The sequence below is a fragment of the Strongylocentrotus purpuratus genome, unplaced genomic scaffold, assembly GCF_000002235.5.
Source record: "Strongylocentrotus purpuratus isolate Spur 01 unplaced genomic scaffold, Spur_5.0 spur5_scaffold_8, whole genome shotgun sequence".
Taxonomy (NCBI): Eukaryota; Metazoa; Echinodermata; class Echinoidea; order Camarodonta; family Strongylocentrotidae; genus Strongylocentrotus; species Strongylocentrotus purpuratus.
In genome coordinates this window covers 26592139-26613607 of record NW_022145614.1, presented here as the reverse complement: position 1 = coordinate 26613607, position 21469 = coordinate 26592139, and the positions used below count along the sequence as shown (strand labels likewise).

At 37.4% G+C, this 21469-nt stretch overlaps 1 protein-coding gene across 1 annotated transcript; it reads left to right on the top strand.

The window, feature by feature from the left end:
* Nucleotides 1–11671: 11671 nt before the first annotated feature.
* LOC115920393 (probable G-protein coupled receptor No9) lies at nucleotides 11672–18309 on the top strand. Its single transcript, XM_030976125.1, has 4 exons — nucleotides 11672–11717; nucleotides 12243–12398; nucleotides 15375–15480; nucleotides 17898–18309. The coding sequence occupies exons 1-4, from the start codon at nucleotides 11672–11674 to the stop codon at nucleotides 18307–18309; spliced, it is 720 nt and encodes a 239-aa protein (XP_030831985.1).
* The last annotated feature ends 3160 nt before the right edge of the window (nucleotides 18310–21469 follow it).

Genomic DNA, 21469 nt, shown 5'->3' with positions numbered 1-21469 from the left:
GCAATGAACGCCTTGATTCTGAGGGCATTCCACATCGAAAGAAAATTGCGCACCTATTCCAACCAGTACATCCTCAACATCACCATCTCTGATCTTTTAGTAGGGATCATAATGGCGATCCGTAGCACCGTCAATTTATTCGGAAAATGGATTTTTGGGGACATCGTCGGGCATTTCTTTCTTGGTATTCAAAATTCAGTGCTTGGTGTGTCCGTACTTGGTATCATCGCGATTGCTTCGGACCGTTACGTGGCAACCTCCTACCCGATCCTGCATTTTCAACGGAAGAAGAAAAGAATTGCGCATCTTGTCAATGGTCTCACTTGGGTGGTGGCTTTGTCCTTTTGGATTCCTATCACCACGATCTGGAACCTGGTGGAACCATTTCATTCAGCACATTATAAAGGCTTCTTTTGGGTAAATTATGGCCGAAATTTCTATACCAGTATTGCGGTTACAATCGCCAATTTTGCTGTTCCCATTATCATTATTACCATTATTCATATAAAGATATACTTTACAGTGAAAGCCTCTGGTAGCCGAAGTTTGTGGAAGAGGTTCAACCTCAAAACAATGAACAAAGCCGAAGGTGACACAAACACTCAGTTTCAGAGTGACACAACGAATGACATTTCCTTGACAGAGCCTCACGATCAAAGTCTTGACAACGATGACGGTACCCGAATTGATATCAACGCCAGTGGTGTTCAAAACGATGATACTGTTGTCAACGTTCATAATCAGCAAGGAATTATCTATGTACAACAAGAAACAGATACTAAGGACACAACACCAAACCAACCGAACAGCATTTGCTCTTGTAGACCTTCAAAAGATGACCCCAGAACAGAAGATCCAGAAACCTTGTCCCGGCAGCTAAATAGTCGATCGGATCCATCCCAAGAAATATCAACTCGCAGGATCGCAGGGCCAACACCAGCCAAGGACAGTCGTATGAAACCTAGTCACCTATCATCATCAAATAACAACAAAGTGATGCGAACTCTGACTTTGATCACAGTAGCGTTCTTCTTGACTTGGTTGCCAAGTAGCGTAGCCATTATCGCCCTCGACTTCAAGAGTAAGATGCCTGCCGGCGTTACAGAATTTGTTCGCTGGGCGTCGTACTCCAACAGTCTTATCAATCCCATCACATATGCCATTGCGCAACCACTTGTCCGTCAGACCATCTGGCGGATTGTGAGATGCCGTTAAAGTAAATTTTAAAAAACTTTGGCACTTGCGAAAAGACTGAACAGGTTTTGTGTAAAGGCGCCGTAGTTGAGTGGTCTAAACATTTGGGTTTTTCTGAAGCAGTAGATTAAAATATTAAGCTCAATACTAAAACTTATTAATTTTGTAATGTCTGTAGACCATCGCATAGTCATGCCTTGCATATTTTATCAACGTTGTATAATTATATTAACATTATATTATTTATTTACTTTCATCAATTTAATGGTAGTATTATTTTTAGAGCAAATTTGTAAGTGAGCTTAGACAACGATATGATTAAAGTTTAAAATTATAGACAAATTGATTATAAAATTTGATATGCATGTACCAAATAATGATTTAAGGCATATTAAGAATAGTTTATCAATTTTCAAGACTTCTTCAAAGACTTTCGCTGGAATTTACCAAAAAATTCAACAAAACCAAAAGCAATCACAACAACATCAAACGCAATTTTAAACTCAACCTAACTATATCGTATTAAACTAGCAATATATCTCAGGATTTTATAATTTGTCAATGTTTTGTCGTTGATATGTAGATTATATTTGATAGTAATGGCATTATTCAATTACTATTAAAAGGCATGGAATGAGCCACTATTTCTTTGATTCAAACAAAGACTGCTCCACCCTGTAAATACCATGTATTCGAAAGTAAGATTTTACAGCATTGTTGAACATTCTCATTGTATTATTCAGCGAACCATTCATTCGGAATCTTGTGTCAAACGAATGAATTGGTTAAATGGAATAAATCAATTACAATTTAAAGGCATGTAATGATGCGAGAACATATATTCGATATAATTGGTTGCGAGATTACTAAGGCAATGGATCATTATATTTGATTCCATCGCAAAGGCATTTCTCTCCAAATTAGGACAGTAAATATGTCAAATACATGGGTTGACAGATGTGCATCCAGTATCATTCTTGTCATTTTATTATGTAATTTTGATAGCCTGATAATTATTCTTGAAGATGTATTTGACCATGCAACATCGCCAGAGTCTAAGAGTAGATTAATATGGGAACAATACAACATTAAACAAAACTCTTTTGGTAATACAGGTTAATGCAGATCCACTCAAGAACACGTTTCGTTGTGAGACCTTTCGGGCTATATAGTCGAGATGATCTTTCCACAACAACTTTTCATCAAGCATAAAGCTTATTTAATATCTTAAATATTTAATGGTTAGTACTCTGACCGAAGAAGGGGCATTGGAGTTAAAAGGGTTACTGAAAAGGAATGTGAAAACGCAACCCTGGAAGTAATGGTCTTAATGCGGAGTTTTACAAGGTTTTTTGAGTGGAAATTAAAGAATTGGTTTGCTTGCAAGTTTAAATGAGAGGTATCAAAAACAAAAAATGTCTTCTTCCCAAAGGCAGTGTCTAATAAAGTTGTTATTAAAGAAGGGGATAGGGGTTATTTTGACAATTGGAGACCTATTTCGTTATTACAATTGCGACAAGAGTACTGTCTAAAAGACTTCGTCGTGTTTTCAACTGACCTATAAAGAAAAGATCCGCAGCAAAAAAACAACAACATACGGTTAGTACAAGATGTGATATATTATTTGAAGACATCCAATAGTTCAGGGATTATATTTTGTTTAGATTAAAAAAAAGCATTTGTCAATGAATCCCATTCCTATTTCATGTGTTTTGTAAATTCGAGTTTAAAGAATATTTTTTTACCTGGATAAAGAAATTTTATACTGATGCCATTGGTGGTGTGATGAATAATGGATGTTTTTGTGAATTCTGTTAATGATGTACAATATATTATGATTTAAATTACCGATTTTGGAGACTTTGCAGGTCCGAAAGCAAACTGGAATAAGACAGAAATTATGAACATGAACATTGTAGATAACTTTTATTATGATAATGACACTATAGATACGGATCAACCTGTTACATATTTTGTAGTGTATTTAGGCGAAAATAAGAAATTGTTATAAGATTTAAACTGGAATGTACAAATACATAAAATTCGGTCTTACTTTTTATGGTAGAATTTTTTTAATGAAATTGTAGGCGGCAACACAAGTTGTGCATACCCCAACTATTTTACCAGTACCAAAACATGATTTACAGATATTGGATAGACTTTTGTTTTTTTTCGCGTGGAATTCCAAAAAAAGAAAAGGAATTAAACGTGCATGATTAATAATAAATGATGTTGAAAATGGTGGATGGAATATGTTTGATGTTGCTAGTGGAATATTTTTACTTTGTTTGTCATGGGTATCTCCTTTCCTTAATGATGATGGTTCTAATTGGAAAAATATGTTTAGATACTGGTCAGATAAAATAGGGGTTTTGCCACTTTGTTTTACCGTTCAATTGTAATATAAAAGTTATGTAAAACTATTCCAAATGAAACTATATGAAAAAATAGTAACATTACCTTTATACAAAAAATATTGATTTTTTTTATAGAGCATGGCAAGATGCCGGTTTATTGAAAATTCATAATTTGATTACAAATGGTATCTGGAATGACCCTACATTAATTAATGACAAATGGGAACGCACAACAGCTCTTATTTGATTTAAGATATACAAAATTGAAGAAAAAAAAATCATTTTTTGAGTGGTGGTTAGATAAATTACGTGATGTCAATGATTTAAAAGATGAATATGATATTTCGAATCTTATAGAAATAGAAAAAGGTAACAAGGTAAATTTGTTAGTTTATTAAAGTGTAAGATTACTATCGTTTGTTAGTACGGAAGAAGTCAAGAGAACAAATTGTCATTTATTTTTTGAATTCCTTTCTAGATTTAGATAATGAATTTGTTAGGAAGGATGTATTTTGATTTGAATTAAAGCAAATTCGTTTTTAAAAAGTTAAACAATTAAAAAAGAAAATTTATATAAATGGAAAATTGTTGCAACACTTGTAAAAAGGTTGATTCAACGTTTCACTTTTTTTGTATTGCAAGGATGTGATTATGTTTTGGAAAATATTATGTAATTTGATATTTTATCTATTCTAAGTAGAACTACACAAATAAACAAAAATATATTAGTTGTAATAATAATAATAGCTAGTTCTTATATAGCGCTTTTCAGGACCGAAGGCCCTCTCTAAGCGCTTTACAGATATATATATATTATTACCCCGGTCATAGGATTCAGGCTTACCCGTACACAATGCATGCACATTCTCCACTCCCTGGGGAGCATTCCAGGACAGGTAGGTAAAGAAATATGCTCTCCTCAATAGTTTGTTCATTATGCGCGATATGCAATTAAAATATGTTACGTCAACAAGATTGTCAATGGTTCTGTTATTTTTTGCTTCGTTTGTTTAAGTCAAGTCGTTGCTAAAATTGTTTTTAAGGTATGAATGTATTAGCAAAGAAAATAATACTAAGCTGGAAGAATTGTTCAATATATGGTGTAATTTAGTTTTTAGCCAATGTTTTTTAAATTCAGTCATGGAGTAATCAATGTAAATATGTACTGAAATTATGGAAATAAAACTTCGCTTGAGGAATAGAGAGAGAGAGAGAGGAAAAGGAATTATGCCATTATATTTGAATATGATCTTAAAAGTTTCAATGTGACGATTATAGAGGTTTACAAAACTAGATAAGAAAATGTTGTAAGTCTTTGACGAGTGCATAACAACATAAACTTTGTCTCTTTTAAATTCAGCGTCAGCTTATTTTGAAGAAACCACTTGTCTGCCATTTGTAGTCTGCGTTGCATATCATGTTGTTATTCAAGGGATTTGTTTTGCTCTAAACAGCAGTGCAGTATCATCAGCAAATAATATGTACTTCAAATTGTAGACCAGTGAAAGCAAAGGATGAACTATTTATTCATACATCAAACACCAGTGGTCCTAATACTGAGCCCTGAGGTGGAACTGAATTGTAATTGAGGATAGCGATGACATGAGCTCATCTATTTTATTTACTTGGAGTCTGTCATCCAACTATTAAAGCAATGCAACTCATGGCCATTGACTCCATCATCGTGTTAATTTTCTAATGATACATCCTGGTCGACATTGTCAAATTTCCTCTTTAATTAGGCTGACCTAAAACAGATGACCATATCCCCCCTAACAGAGCGAAATGTCAAATTTTCAAATTTCGAGGTCAAAAAAGAAAGAAAAAAAAGTATCCTCTTACCCCCCCCCCCCGCCTATTCAACGGCTGGCTGAGTCGTTGCGGTATTTGGCCCGATTTAACCACCCCCCCCCCCCTTGAAAAAATCCTGCGTACGCCACTGTCCGCATCAATCATACCTTCATTTCGAGGAGAGCTTTCAAGGCTAAAATAAACGCTTCCGATGTTGCCAATCACATCTAATGGACTGAAGGTTTCATATATTTAGCGCATTTCCAATTCGTGATGGAGAATAAAAGGATTGGTAGACTAATGCCATACAGGGTTTCACATACAATATCATTAAAGCCGTTATATATTTCATTCTCATTTTTAAAAGGCCAGGCCGCGATTCCTTCAATTCAATTCAATTTGTTTTCCATTAAAAAAAAGAAAAAAATTACTTAATGAATATATACAAAAAATTCAAAGAAAGCAAAGCTTTGGGAGGAGGCCCTGTACAAAACATATAGAAATAAATTAATATAAATTAATAATAGTAATACAATAAAAATCATACGCCCACATACACCCATTCTTTCCAATACCTATACTACACCCGTATTCACACACACACACCCACACACACGCACACACGCACACGCACACACACACGGACACACACACACGCACACGCACACACACATACACACACACACCAACAGTATATATTAAATAAAACAGACGCAGAACCGTTTCACAGAAGAAGAAACGAGATATAGACACCATGAGTTAGATTCACGCGGAACCATCTCTATGTTACAACGAATTTCGGTAAGCAAATTATATCACTTAAATCTTGTCTTTAATATCAGTGTAACAAATATTTCTTTCTTTTTTGTTATCATTCACACTTTTTCACTTTGTCAGCAGGTAAGTTTGCGTTTCTCGTTCGGTCTCCTTTTCTTCGTTGGATTGGATCTTGTTTCAAATTTTCTTCACAGAAACCCAAATCGGACCTGTCTATCAAAGTTCTAAGAATTTTTTCTTCTTCATGTAAAGGGATAGTTGAGTTCTGTTTTTAGACCACAAATACCTTCAAAGTGCATAGTTATTGCTCTTATTCTTATCTATGACATTTGAATGCCCTTTTAGAACCTACATTTGCTATGAAGGTAATTTTAGACCCCAAAATGTGTGAAATTTAGCCAAAACGATCATACCAATTCAGCTTCACTTTAAAAAAAATTGGGTGACCGTTAATTATTTAATTTATTAATAATAACACTACATGGGCCGACTTTTTGTGCGTAATATAACCAACACGAAAAGCCTAACATCAGCATTGGCTGAAATACAACATAAAAGGCGTTTTTCAAATTGTCAAATATTTGTAGTGGTACACAATATTAAAAATCGTTATATTTATGGATATTTCAGCCGTCTCTGAACCTTTTTTTTTATCAAACAAAGATGATTTTGTCATTTAAATTGTATGTTCTTTTAAATTTGACACTCACTTTTTCATTATTTTTGTTTTAAATTCATTATCTCACACAAAAATTATTGTGTGTAGCGCTCTCCGCAACAGAACTCAACTATCCCTTTAAGTCCAGTAAAGTTGCTTTATCCATGCATGGTTCTATCTAAAGTTGACTCGGTCGATGTGGAATTGATGTGAATAAATGTGACAAGAATAATTGATATGATATGAGGTTGCAATGCGAATGAAGCGTTACATTAATCATGAGTAAAATCAATGATATACTTTGTCAGCAGGTATATTTGCGTTTCTCGTTTGGTCTCCTTTTCCTCATTGTATTGGGCTTTGTTTCAAATTTTATTCCTAGAAACCAAATCGGAGCCGTCTATCAAAGTTCTAAGAATTATTTTTTTCTTCATTTAAGTCAAGTAAATTTGCTTTATTCATGGTTCCAGGGGTGGCGATTTCTTTTCATGACCGGGGGGGGGGGGACGAAATGCGAGAACGAGGAAGCAGTGGCGTAATGAACAACAACTTTTTTTTTTTGGGGGGGGAGAAAAAAATCCGTATCACTACACCACTCTTACATGTTACATGCAGGCCCCGCGAAACATTTTCAGGGGGGGGGGCTAAAGTATTTACGATCAGGTAGAGCGAAGTAAGTGGAGCGTAAATTGGCGGAGGGTCCAGGGGCGGAGCATCCCCAAGCTCGTTGCGAATTTTTTGGCCCGATTTCTAAATGTTAAACCCCCCCTCCCCCTTTGAAAAAATCCTTCGTACGCCACTGGCCAGATCAGTCCATCCGAATGGTCGAATACAGCTAGGATGTTGATCTCCCATTCATTAATATCATCGTGTAACCATGTTTCCGTTAAGGGAATTACATCGATTCCTTTATAGAATATTTAGAACTCTCTCCCAAATTCAATAAGGCAAAGTTATCGCTGTTTTTTAAAGCATCTCATATCGAAATATCAACATATTTGATTTCAACATGCAATAGGCCTATCTAAAATTTTGGTAACATTGCAAGTCATATTCGCTATTTTTATCAATTGTTTCCCTTATCAAAAACGCTACCTTTGTTTCTACCCCACCATACAACATAGAGCTACGTGCACATCTACCATTCACTACACACACACACACGCGCGCGCGCACGGTTATAATTGTGATTTTCTACATTTTCCACAGACAGTTCGGATAATACTATAAATTTAAAAGTATATGTTATATACTGTATAAATATCAAGTTAGTTATTATATGTATATATCTAATTCACATTTTGACACCAAGTTATCAATGTTTTTTCAATCATTTTTTAAATTATTGTTTAAATGGACTTATTTGGTAAAGTGCAGAAATCAAATCAAACCAAAGTCAAAATTTGAGTTGCGCAAAAGATCCACTTCAAGCGTTAGAATTTAAATACTCAACTGAGCAATTTAAAAGGCTGTAAGTGGGCAGAATCCATCATAAAAAAATTTACAGGGCGTTTTTTCTTGTCGGGGTTAAGTTCACTTCGAGTTCTTATATTCAGTCGTTCTGTCCTCTGGCTTTTGTACCATTTCTGGTCATGACAGTGGCTTTGGCTTCATGCAGTTCTGATCATCACCTCTGGCTCTGGTCCCTGTTCTGATCACGTCTATGGCTCTGGTAGCAGTTCTGATCATCATAGTTGCTCTGGCTCCAGTTCTGGTCACCACCCTGGCTCTGGTCCCAGTTCTGATCACGTCTATGGCTCTGATTTTACAGTGGCTCTGACTCCGGCTCAAGTTCTGATCGAATCTCTGGCTTTGGTACAATTTCTGATTGTCAAATTGGCGCTGGCTCTAGTTCTGGTCATCACTCTGGCTCTGGTCCTAGTTCTGGTCATCAGTTTTGCTCCTGGTTCCAGTTCTAATTACGTCTGTGACCGTGGTACAATTTCTGATCATTAAAATGGCGCTGGCTCTAGTTCTTGCCATCACTCTGGCTCTGGTCCCAGTTCTGGTCAGTCATCACTCTGGCTCCTGGTTCCAGTTTTAATCCCTTTTATGGCTCTGATTCCAGTTCTACATGGTCATTACAGTGGCTCTGGCCCCGGCTCCAGTTCTGATCACGTCTCTAGATTTTGAACCATTCGTGGTCACCACAGTGGCTCTGGCTCCAGTTCTGTTCATCACTCTGGGCCCTGGTCACAGTTCTGATTAAACCTCTGTTTCCGGTCCTAGTTTGGTCATTGCAGTGACTCTCTCTTAAGTTCTGGTGACCACTCTGGCTGTAGTCCCAGTTCTGATAACGTCTATGGCGCGTTCACATGAATTGGTTTAACATCGATGATTACTTAAAGGTCGGTTTAATTTTTGGTTCTCTGATGTTCCATTATGAAACTTGATGAGCCCTTTGTCCAGCCAATAGCTTCACTGGTGAAGACCTCCTGAAGACAAGATATCGCGGTTGATGGCTGGCTCCCCTATCCTCAACACGCTATGTTTGTCGGCTCGGGTCTTTTTCTGATTGCGACGAATGCTGGCGTGGGAAACCTGGTGAGATGGACTCTACTGTGCCCGAAATGTATAGCTGTTGTTCCCATGGTGTATATACCCAAAGTTGCGGTGGATACCATTTATGTAATTTATGAGATTATTCCCTTTACTCATTTTAATCTAGTCGTTCATCATTAGTCTCGGCTTGTTTCGTTAAGCATTTGTCACTTTTAATAGTTGAACTTTTCTGTTGCAAGTTGATAATTATCATCTAGCTGTATAATCTTAATTTGTACTCCTTTATAAACTTGATGTGAAAATGGATTTAAAAAAAAAAATGAAATAATTTTTTCTTCTTCCAAGTGAGCTTGCATGTGTATAGCTTGATGTAGATTGAATAAGTCTATGTTGATGTGAATCATACTTTTGGTTGAAGAATTTTCATCAGTCACTATTATGGTTCGAGCACACCAAGTTTAATATCAATGTAATTAGGGTTGACAGCAAACGTGCTTTTGCCTTTCTTTGAATAGTAACATAATCCTTTAATAAAATGTCCAACAGTATCAGCTAAATTATGCGCGATCACTGTGTGGGCCTCTATAAATACAAGCAAAATTGACTGTTAATAAAATTTCGGGCGGACTAATATCTTATCCGACTGATTATATTGAACATCGTTTTATGCAATCTTGGATTCAATTTATTAGGATTGCCGAAATTAGTCATTGAGCACGTCTACGAAATTCATCAACACGTCATTGCGAAGTCATTGATTGCATCACGTGCTCTGCCGTCATTGAAAATGCGATCATATTAACAATCTATTCTGGAAGTGTTAAGCATACTCACGCTACCGAACAGAGGAACCGCATAAAACAAGATTAAATGCTAAAACTCTAAATCTCTCTCTATTAATATATTGAATAAGATATCAGCTCAAATTTTTTCCTTATTTGACTGAATTTGTATTCGAACTTGAAATGTAATCCAAATCAAATGCTGGAAAACGCCAAAGTGCGTCCCTCTGCATTACTTATACTGAAATGTTAGTTAGTTGCTAAATTTACAGTTGAGTATTGAGAAAATTAATGAAGATGGCCACTAAGGACTTATGTTCTGTTGCTGTTTGTACATTTGACTCGATGAATGTGACAGAATCAATTCCATCGACAGGTGGTCCTACTGACAAACCTGTAGCTAGCGGGCAATCACAAAACCTTGCGTACTCTAACCTTCATCACTTGTGGCGTTTTTCAAAACTTCGATTCCAGGTTGCATAGCAATCATAACATCCAATAAAACAACACTCGCTGTTGTTGGTCGTTGGATGACATTTATCAGTAGCCTTCTCAATCCCGTAACCTATGCTATGGCGCAACCAGTGTTCCGCAAGACTATATTAGGGATTGTGAGGTGCCGACGACAATCCAGATCCAGCCATTGAGGGGCACCGATGTCATGGAGAATCAAAAACGGGTGAAATGTAAACTAACAAGATCGTTGATTAATCGGAGGATGAAGAGGGGGTCATGGCATCTTCTTTTACTTCCCCGTCCCTCCTCCCTTTAGTGTCCCCGCGCAAAATTTTCTACGCCAATGATCACTTGCATATTGTCTAGATTAATGTGCCGAACAAACAAGGGTGGCACATATTGATTCCTACTGTACACAAGGTGTCATTTCGATATCCAAACAAGCCCAAGAAGGCAACTAATACCTGTGCCAGTAATTCAACCAAATGTTTGCACTGTTCATTTCAATCTGTAGGCCTACGAGCGATCTCTCACATGGTGCATCGAAGACAACGCTAGTCGCTGACACAGGCCTACCTCAGCAAAGAGCACCGCGTTACTAACATTACGAACAAACGCAGAGTATTCTTATATTTGCCACACGCAACCCAGGTGATTTCAATGGGTATCAGAAGGAAAAATTCCTTGAACACGTTTACCCCACCCCTTATCAAAGCTGCGAGATTTTAAAGGTAGGGTCATATGATTGATGACGAAATATTACTACTATTGAAACCAGGCGGACATGAGCGAGGGTTCGTGCTATTACAACCTTTAGATTGTTTTTTGATATGACTATGCATGTTCAATACTTCTTTCAAAATGCATGCTAAGTCTAATGTTGGTTACTTGCTAAATGTACAGTTGGGTATTGAGAAACTTTATGAAAATGGACACTGAGGACTTATGTTCTATTGCTGGTTGTACATTTGACTCGATGAATGAGACTGAATCAATTCCATCGACAGGTGGTCCTACTGGCACACCTGTAGCTATTTTCAGCCTCTTCATGTTCTTGTCTGTCACGACAGCGGTGCTATTAAAACGTCCTGATTCTAATAGCATTCCACATCGAAAAAAAGTTGCGGACGTACCCGAACCAGTACATCCTCAACATGACCATCTCCGATCTTCTGGTGGGGTTCATCATGGCGATCCGCAGTATTGTCTATCTCTATGATGAGTGGATATTCGGACAAACCCTTTTAAATGTGTTTATAGGTATTCAGAATACAGTTGTAACTGTGTCCATTCTCGGTATCATTGCCATAAGTTTAGACCGTTACGTTGCAACTCACTACCCTCTCCAGCACTTTAAACGGAAGAAGAAAAAGATTGCCCACATTGTCAATGTCATTACATGGATAGTAGCGGCATGCTTTTGGATTCCCATCGCGACTATTTGGAACTTCGTGCAACCACTTGATGTGAATCCCGAAGAAGACATTTTTACGTCAAATTACTCAAGGAACATCTATGCCAGCACTGTGATTACGATTTGTAGGTTTGTCCTCCCTTTCGTTATAATCGTCCTCCTTTATTTAAAGATTTATCATCGAGTAAAAACGTCTGGTAGCAAAAGGGTATCCAGACGATATGCATTCGAAGAAAAGATTGGATCTAAAATTGACGCCACGAGTGCAGTACGACATGGACGAACCAATAATGGTTTCGTAGAAATTTTAGAGGGCAACACCTCTCAGACCAATTTTAACATCAGTGTTATTCAAGGGGAGAATGCTAGCGTCATTGTAGTTCTTCAAGAGAACGCTACAAAACCATCAACCTCAATCCAGTCGGATCATATCACAGTTGACACAGTTGAAGACGTTCGACAGCTTGGTCGAGTATTTAAATCGCCGGAGCAAAGCATGCAACATATACAACATCACGTTACACCAATGCGAAATACAACACAATCAACAACACCCGATGGGATTCAAAGGAACCCTCGGCATCTGTCTTCAGCGGATAATCATATAGCCTTTCGTACTCTGACCTTCATCATTGTGGTGTTTTTTATAACTTCGCTGCCAAGTTGCATATCAATCATAACGTCCAATAAAACAACACTTGCTGCTGTAAGTCGTTGGATGACATTTATCAATAGCCTTCTCAACCCCGTAACCTATGCTATGGCGCAACCAGTGTTCCGCAAGACCCTTCTACGGATTGTGAGGTGCCGACGATAATAGCAATGGCGTATAGCGGGGATCCAGCCATTGAGGGTGTCATGAAAGGAATTTTTTTTAGAAGAGAAGGGAAATGTACTACTCAAGGAAATGTACTACTCAAGGAAATGTACTTCTCAAGGAAATGTACTACTTAAAGGAAATGTACTACTCTAAGGTCAGTTAGAGGTAGCCAAGCATAGGATGCATTATTGCTTACATTTGCATTTAAGACACACAGTATATGGGGTTTTGGTATGCATGATTTTGGGTTGGCTATTGAATATAAATAGTAATAGCTGGCAGACCTAAGAGGTTTGGAATGTTAAGGACCTGGCAAAGTTAGGGTAAAGGGAAGTTGCTTTAGAGTAATGGACAAAACCCTTCAAGTCAGTGCTACGGTGCAGACGTTTAATGCACGAGGCAGAATTATTTAGTAAGGGAGAAGAAACATTTTTCTTCAGAGAGACCTCCACGTCGGGGCGAGATAAGCTGTCAAGTCGACGGGGATTTCTACGCAGTCTAGAGACTGGCCAAAGCGACCAGGGGAGTCATCGACAGAGATAGAGATGAGCTGCCAAGTCGATGGGGATTTCTACGCAGTCTAGAGACTGGCCAAGCGACCAGGAGCTGTGAGGGACTCACGAGATGGAAGTTGCCCTATATTAAAGTTATGTACTATTAAATTGTTTATATTCTGTTGATTTTTGACGCCACGATTTGTAGGCTGAAGATTAACATTTCATTATTCCTTTATACAATTGTGTTCTGTTGTGGTTTCTGATAAGGTAGCCCCGATGTCAGGTTTTTTTGGAAACGGATGAAATGTAAACTAACAAGATCATTGATTAGGTGCAGGATGGGAGACGGGGTCATAGCATCTTCTTTTACTTCCCCGTCCGTCCTCCCTTTAGTGTCCCCGTGCAAAATGTTCTACGCCAATGATCTCTTGCATATTGTCTAGATTAATGTGCTGAACAAACAAGGGTGGCACATATTGATTCCTACTGTACACAAGGTGACATTTCGATATCCAAACAAGCCCAAGAAGGCAACTAATACATGTGCCAGTAATTCAACAAAACGATTGCACTGTTCATTTTCAATCTGTAGGCCGACGAGTGATCTCTCACATAGTGGATCGAAGACAACACCAGTCGTTGACACAGGCCTACCTCAGCAAAGAGCACCGCGTTACTAGCATTACGAACAAACGCAGATTATTCTTATATTTGCCTCACGCAACCCAGGTGATTTCAATGGGTATCAGAAGTAAAAATTCTTGAACACGTTTACCTCACCCTTCATCAAAGCTGCGAGATTTTAAAGGTAGGGTCATATGATTGATGACGAATAGAACTACTATTGAAACCAGGCGGACATGAGCGAGGGTTCGTGCTATTAAAACCTTTAGATTGTTTTGATATGACTATGCATGTTCAATACTTCTTTCAAAATGACTGCTAAGTCTAACATCTATCTTTACGTAGATATCAACTCCAGCATATCATTTTGCTTTAGATTCTTGCTAAAAAGAGCACCATCCGCTTTGTTACGATCCACGCGTTATCATGATCTATGGAATGTATAGAATTCGACTATCTATTCAAATGACATGCAGCGGTATATCGTGTTGCATTAGTATATAAGTAGATCTTCACTTCGTCATTTCTGATTACATACCTCTAAATCGATCATTCAGAAGGGAACACCACTTTGCCGGATCGAGGTGATCATCTTTCTTGCCATTTTGATATTTAGTTTATAGTTACATCAAGTATTGTTAATGTTTACTAAAGTTGTTGCTGTTGTGGCTTTGTTAGCAATTATTTTAGTGCTAGCATTTTAAATACACAAAAGTACCAGCCTCATCAACACTTTTGTGTTGCGTCAAATATCCTCCGATTAGTGGTTAAAACAGTGTTTCACGGAACGCTTATTTTGTTCATATTAAACACTTTGTTTTCTATGGTTTTTTCTTTCAAAAGTAGAAACAAGAATTGGGTAAAAAAAAACAAATTGTGGTGTATTAATGATAGTTAACAAAATGGACGGACCCATTAGATACAGCAAAAATATGTTAAGGTAATTTAACGCGTTTAAAGTAAATTTAAATGGATTTTCTTCATTTCTGCTCCTACTCAGTGAGCTGTGGAAGAAGAATAAGGCATGGTAAATCTTAACGCTTGTATACAGCTCGGAGCCAGTCAATCTGATATTGGACTCACCTGATGGTTCAGTTGTTGTTTTAAGCCTACTTTTTTCACCATCATCTCTGATCTTCTAGTAGTGTTCATCATGGCGATCCGTAACACCGACATATCTTCGGGAAAGGTTGTGAATATCAGCGAAAATTAACCGTATTTGACTGAATTTGGATTCGTACTTAAATTACAGCCCTCACCAAATGCTGGAAGAGAAAAAAGTACGTTCCTCCGAATTACCAATTCTGAATTGTTCTTTAGTTGCTAAATTTACAGTTGAGTTTTGAGAAACTTTATACAAATGGCCACTGGGGACTTATCTTCTTTTGCCGTTTGTACAACTGGCTCGATGAATTTGACAGAATCAATTCCATGGACAGGTGATCCTACTTACAAATCTATAGCTATTTTCGGCCTTCTCATGTTCTTGTCTGTCACCACAGCGGTGCTAAACGTCCTGATTCTAATAGCATTCCACATCGAGAAAAAGTTGCGGACGTACACGAACCAGTACATCCTCAACATCACCATCTCCGACCTTCTAGTAGGGTTCGTCATGGCGATTCGCAGTACTGTATATCTCTATGATGAGTGGATATTCGGACAAACCTTTCTAAATGTGTTTAATGGTATTCAGAATACAGTCGTAACTGTATCCGTTCTCGGTATCATTGGCATAACTTTAGACCGTTACGTTGCAACTCACTACCCTCTCCAGCACTTTAAACGAAAGAAGAAAAAGATTGCCCACATTGTCAATTTCATTACCTGGATAGTAGCGGCATTTTTTTGGTTTCCCATGGCGACTATTTGGGACTTCGTGCAACCACTTGATGTGAGTCCCGACGAAGACACATCTAGGTCAAATTACAAAAGGAACATACATGCCAGCACTGTGGTTATGATCTATAGGTTCGTCATTCCTTTCATTATAATCGTCCTCCTTTATTTAAAGATTTATCATCGAGTAAAAACTTCTGGTAGCAGAAGTCTATCAAAACGATTTAACTCAAAAGAAAAGACTGGATCTAAAATTGACGCCACGAGTTCAGTACAACATGGACGAACCAATGATGGTTTCGTAGATATTCTAGAGTGCAATAATTCTCAAACCAATGTTAATAGCAGCGTTAATCAAGAAGAGAATACTAGTGTTATTAAAGTTCTTGAAGGGAATGCTTCAAAACCATCGATCTCACTCCAGTCGGATCATATCACAGTTGACATAGTTGAAGACGTTGGACAGCATGGTCGGGCATCTACAACACCGGAGCAAAACATGCGACCGTTTAATCACCAAGTTACACCAATGCGCAGTACAACACACTCAACAACACCTGATGGGACTCAAAGGAACCCTCGGCACCTGTCTTCAGCGGATAATCACAAAGCCTTGCGTACTCTGACCTTCATCATTGTGGTATTTTTCATAACTTCGCTGCCAAGTTGCATATCAATCATAACGTCCAATAAAAGTGCTGTTGGACGTTGGGTAACATTTATAAACAGCCTTCTCAACCCCGTAACCTATGCTATGGCGCAACCGGTGTTCCGCAAGACTCTTCTACGGATTTTGAGGTGCCGACAATAAAACCATTATCAATGGCGTATATAGCGGGGATCCTGCTATTGAGGGGAGACGATGTCATGGAGAATTGGAAACGGGTGAAATGTAAACTAAAAAGAGCATTGATTAATCGGAGGACGGGAGAGGGGGTCATAGCATCTTCTTTTACTTTCCCGTCCTCCCCCTCCCTTTAGTGTCCCCGTGCAAAATTTGCTACGCCGATGATCACTTGGATAATGTCTAGATCAATTTGCCGAACAAACAGGAGTGGCACAGATTGATTCCCATTGTACCCACGACATCATTTCGTTATCCAAAGAAGCCCAAGAAGGTAATTAATACATGTGCCAGATGTTCAAAGAAATGTTTGCACTGTTTATTTCAATCTGTAGGCCTACGATCGATCTCTCATATGGTGCATCGAAGACAACGCCAGTCGCTGACACAGGCCTACCTCAGCAAAGGGCACCGCGTAACCAACATTACGAACAAACGCAGATTATTCTTATATTTGCCACACGCAAACCAGGTGATTTCAATAGGAATCAGAAGGAAACATTCCTTGAATAGTTTTATACCACACCTTATCAAAGCTGCGATATTTTAAAGGCAAGGTCATATAATTGATGACGAAATAGTACTACTATTGAAACCAGGCGGACATGAGCGAGGGTTCGTGCTATTACAACCTTTAGATTGTTTTTGATATGACTATACATGTTCAATGCTTCTTTAAGAAATGACTGCTAAGTCTAACATCTATCTATACGTAGATATTAACTTCAACATATTATTTTGCTCTAGATACTTGCTAAGAAGAGCACCATCCGCTTTGTTACGATCTACGCTTTATCACGATCTATAGAATGTATAGAATTCGACTATGAATCAAACATGACGGCGGTATATCGTGTTGCATTAGTATATAAGTAGATCTCCACTTCGTAATTTCTGATTTACCTCACAATCGATCATTCAAGAGGGAACACCATTTTGCCGGATCGAGGTGATTATCTTTCTTGCCATTTTGAAATTTTGTTTATAGTCACATCAAGTTATGTTGATTTTTACTACGGTTGCTGATGTTGTGTCTCTGTTAGAACTCATTTAGGGTTACAATTTGAAATATAAAAGTATCAGCTTTATCAAGTGTATCGAATACCCTCCAATGAGTGGTAAAATCTGTCTCTTATTTATTCTGTATATATTAAACATTTTGTTTGCTAAGGTTTTTCTTTCAGAAGTAGAAAATTTGGGAAACAAAAATCATATTGAGGTAAAATAATGATTGTAAACAAAACGAAGTACAGGGTATGAACATAGACGAGCAAATAAGATACAGCTCAGAGCCAGCCAATCTGACATTGAACACTACTGATGGCTCTGTTGTTGTTTTCAGCCTACTCTTTTCACTATCAGCTATGACAGTGGCAATGAACGCCTTGATTCTGAGGGCATTCCACATCGAAAGAAAATTGCGCACCTATTCCAACCAGTACATCCTCAACATCACCATCTCTGATCTTCTAGTAGGGATCATAATGGCGATCCGTAGCACCGTCAATTTATTCCGGAAATGGATTTTTGGGGACATCGTCGGGCATTTCTTTCTTGGTATTCAAAATTCAGTGATTGGTGTGTCCGTACTTGGTATCATCGCGATTGCTTCGGACCGTTACGTGGCAACCTCCTACCCGATCCTGCATTTTCAACGGAAGAAGAAAAGAATAGCGCACCTTGTCAATGGTCTCACTTGGGTGGTTGCTTTGTCCTTCTGGATTCCTATCACTACGATCTGGAACCTGGTGTAACCATTTCACGCAGCACATAATAAAGGCTTCTTTTGGGTAAATTATGGCCGACATTTCTATACCAGTATTGCGGTAACAATCGCCAATTTTGCTGTTCCCATTATCATTATTACTTTTATTCATATAAAGATACATTTTACAGTGAAAGCCTCTGGTAGCCGGAGTTTGTGGAAGAGATTCAACTTCAAACCAATGAACAAAGCCGAAGGTGACATAAACACTCAGTTTCAGCGTGAAACAACGAATGACATTTCCTTGACAGACCCTCACGATCAAAGTCTTGACAACGATGACGGTACCCGAATTGATATCAACGCCAGTGGTGTTCAAAACGATGATACTGTTGTCAACGTTCATAATCAGCAAGGAATTATCGATGTACAACAAGAAACAGATACTTAGGACTCAACATCAAACCAATCGAACAGCATTTGCTCTTGTAGACCTTCAAAAGATGACCCCAGAAGAGAAGATCCAGAAACCTTGTCCCGGCAGCTAAATAGTCGATCGGATCCATCCCAAGAAATATCAACTCGCAGGATCGCAGGGCCAACACCAGCCAAGGACAGTCGTATGAAACCTAGTCACCTATCATCATCCAATAGCAACAAAGTGATGCGAACTCTGACTTTGATTACAGTAGCGTTCTTCTTGACTTGGTTGCCAAGTAGCGTAGCCATTATCGCCCTCGACTTCAAGAGTAAGATGCCTGCCGGCGTTACAGAATTTGTTCGCTGGGCGTCGTACTCCAACAGTCTTATCAATCCCATCACATATGCCATTGCGCAACCACTTGTCCGTCAGACCATCTGGCGGATTGTGAGATGCTGTTAAAGAAAATTTAAAAAAACTTTGGCACTTGCGAAAAGACTGAACAGGTTTTGTGTAAAGGCGCCGTAGTCGAGTGGTCTAAACATTTGGGTTTTTCTGAAGCAGTAGATTAAAATATTAAGCTCAATACTAAAACTTATTAATTTTGTAATGTCGGTAGACCATCGCATAGTCATGCCCCGCATATTTTATCAACGTTGTATAATTATATTAACATTATATTATTTATTTACTTTCATCAATTTAATGGTAGTATTATTTTTAGAGCATAAGATTGTCAGTGAGCTTAGACAACGATATGATTAAAGTTTAAAATTATAGACAAATTGATTATAAAATTTGATATGCATGTACCAAATAATGATTTAAGGCATATTAAGAATAGTTTATCAATTTTCAAGACTTCTTCAAAGACTTTCGCTGGAATTTACCAACAAATTAAACAAAACCAAAAGCAATCACAACAACATCAAACACAATTTTAAACTCAACCTAACTATATCGTATTAAACTAGCAATATATCTCAGGATTTTATAATTTGTCAATGTTTTGTCGTTGATATGTAGATTATATTTGATAGTAATGGGATTATTCAATTACTATTAAAAGGCATGGAATGAGCCACTATTTCTTTGATTCAAACAAAGACTGCTCCACCCTGTAAATACCATATATTCGAAAGTAAGATTGTACAGCATTGTTGAACATTCTCATTGTATTATTCAGCGAACCATTCATCCGGAATCTTGTGTCAAAAGAATGAATGGGTTAAATGGAATAAATCAATTACAATTTAAAGGCATGTAATGATGCGAGAACATATATTCCAAATAATTGGTTGCGAGATTACTAAGGCAATGGATCGTTCTATTTGATTCCATCGCAAAGGCATTTCTCTCCAAATTAGAACAGTAAATATGTCAAATACATGGGTTGACAGATGTGCATCCAGTATCATTCTTGTAATTTTATTATGTAATTTTGATAGCCTGATAATAATTCTTGAAGATGTATTTGACCATTCAACATCGCCAGAGTCTAAGAGTAGATTAATAAGGGAACAATACAACATTAAACAAAACTCCTTTGGTAATACAGGTTTATGCAGATCCACTCAAGAACACGTTTCGTTGTGAGACTTTTCGGGCTATATAGTCGAGATGATCTTTCCACAACAACTCTTCATCAAGCATAACGCTTATTTAATATCTTAAATATTTAATGGTTAATACTCTGACCGAAGAAGGGGCATTGGAGTTGAAAGGGTTACTGAAAAGGAATGTGAAAACGCAACCCTTGAAGTAATGGTCTTAATGCGGAGTTTTACAAGGTTTTTTGGTTAGAACTTAAAGAATTGGTTTGCTTGCAAGTTTAAATGAGAGATATCAAAAACAAAAAACGTCTTCTTCCCAAAGGCAGTGTCTAATAAAGTTGTTATTAAAGAAGGGGATAGGGGTTATTTTGACAATTGGAGACCTATTTCGTTATTACAATTGCGACAAGAGTATATTGTCTAAAAGACTTCGTCGTGTTTTATCAAGCATCTTTTCAACTGACCAAAGAGGTTTAATAAAGAAAAGATCCGCAGCAAAAAACAACAACATACGGTTAGTACAAGATGTGATACATTATTTGAAGACATCCAATAGTTCAGGGATTATATTTTGTTTAGATTTTTAAAAAAAGCATTTGTCAATGAATCCCATTTTTTCCTATTTCATGTATTTTGTAAATTAGAGTTTAAAGAACCTTTTTTTTACCTGGATAAGGAAATTTTATACTGATACCATTGGTCGTGTGATGAATAATGGATGTTTTCAAAAAAGTTTATAATTAAAAGAGGAGTTCGTCAGGGTTGTCAATTATCGGCATAACTTTCTTAAATCTTTAGTGGAAGTAATAGCATGTAAAATAAGACCCCCCAAAAAACATTGATACATTCAGTGTAAATCTAGGTATCGATAGTTAAAAAATATCCCCAATATGCAGACGGTACGACATTTTTTGTGAATTCTGTTTATGATGTACAATATATTATGATTTAAATTACCGATTTTTGAGACTTTGCAGGTTCGAAAGCAAACTGGAATAAGACAAAAGTTATGAACATGAACATTGTAGATAATTTTTATTATGATAATGACACTATAGATACGGATCAACCTGTTACATATTTTGTAGTGTATTTAGGCGAAAATACGAAATTGTTATAAGATTTAAACTGGAATGTACAAATACATAAAATTCGGTCTTACTTTTTATGGTAGAATTTTTTTTAATGAAATTGTAGGCGGCAACACAAGTTGTGCATACCCCAACTATTTTACC

Coding starts and splice junctions, on each gene's coding strand:
- LOC115920393 (XM_030976125.1), top strand. CDS start 11,672: ATGACCATCTCCGATCTTCTGGTGGGGTTCATCATGGCGATCCGCA. Junction 11,718..12,242: donor GTTCATCATGGCGATCCGCA/GTATTGTCTATC, acceptor TAGAAATTTTAG/AGGGCAACACCTCTCAGACC. Junction 15,481..17,897: donor ATCTCCGACCTTCTAGTAGG/GTTCGTCATGGC, acceptor TGTTGTTTTCAG/CCTACTCTTTTCACTATCAG.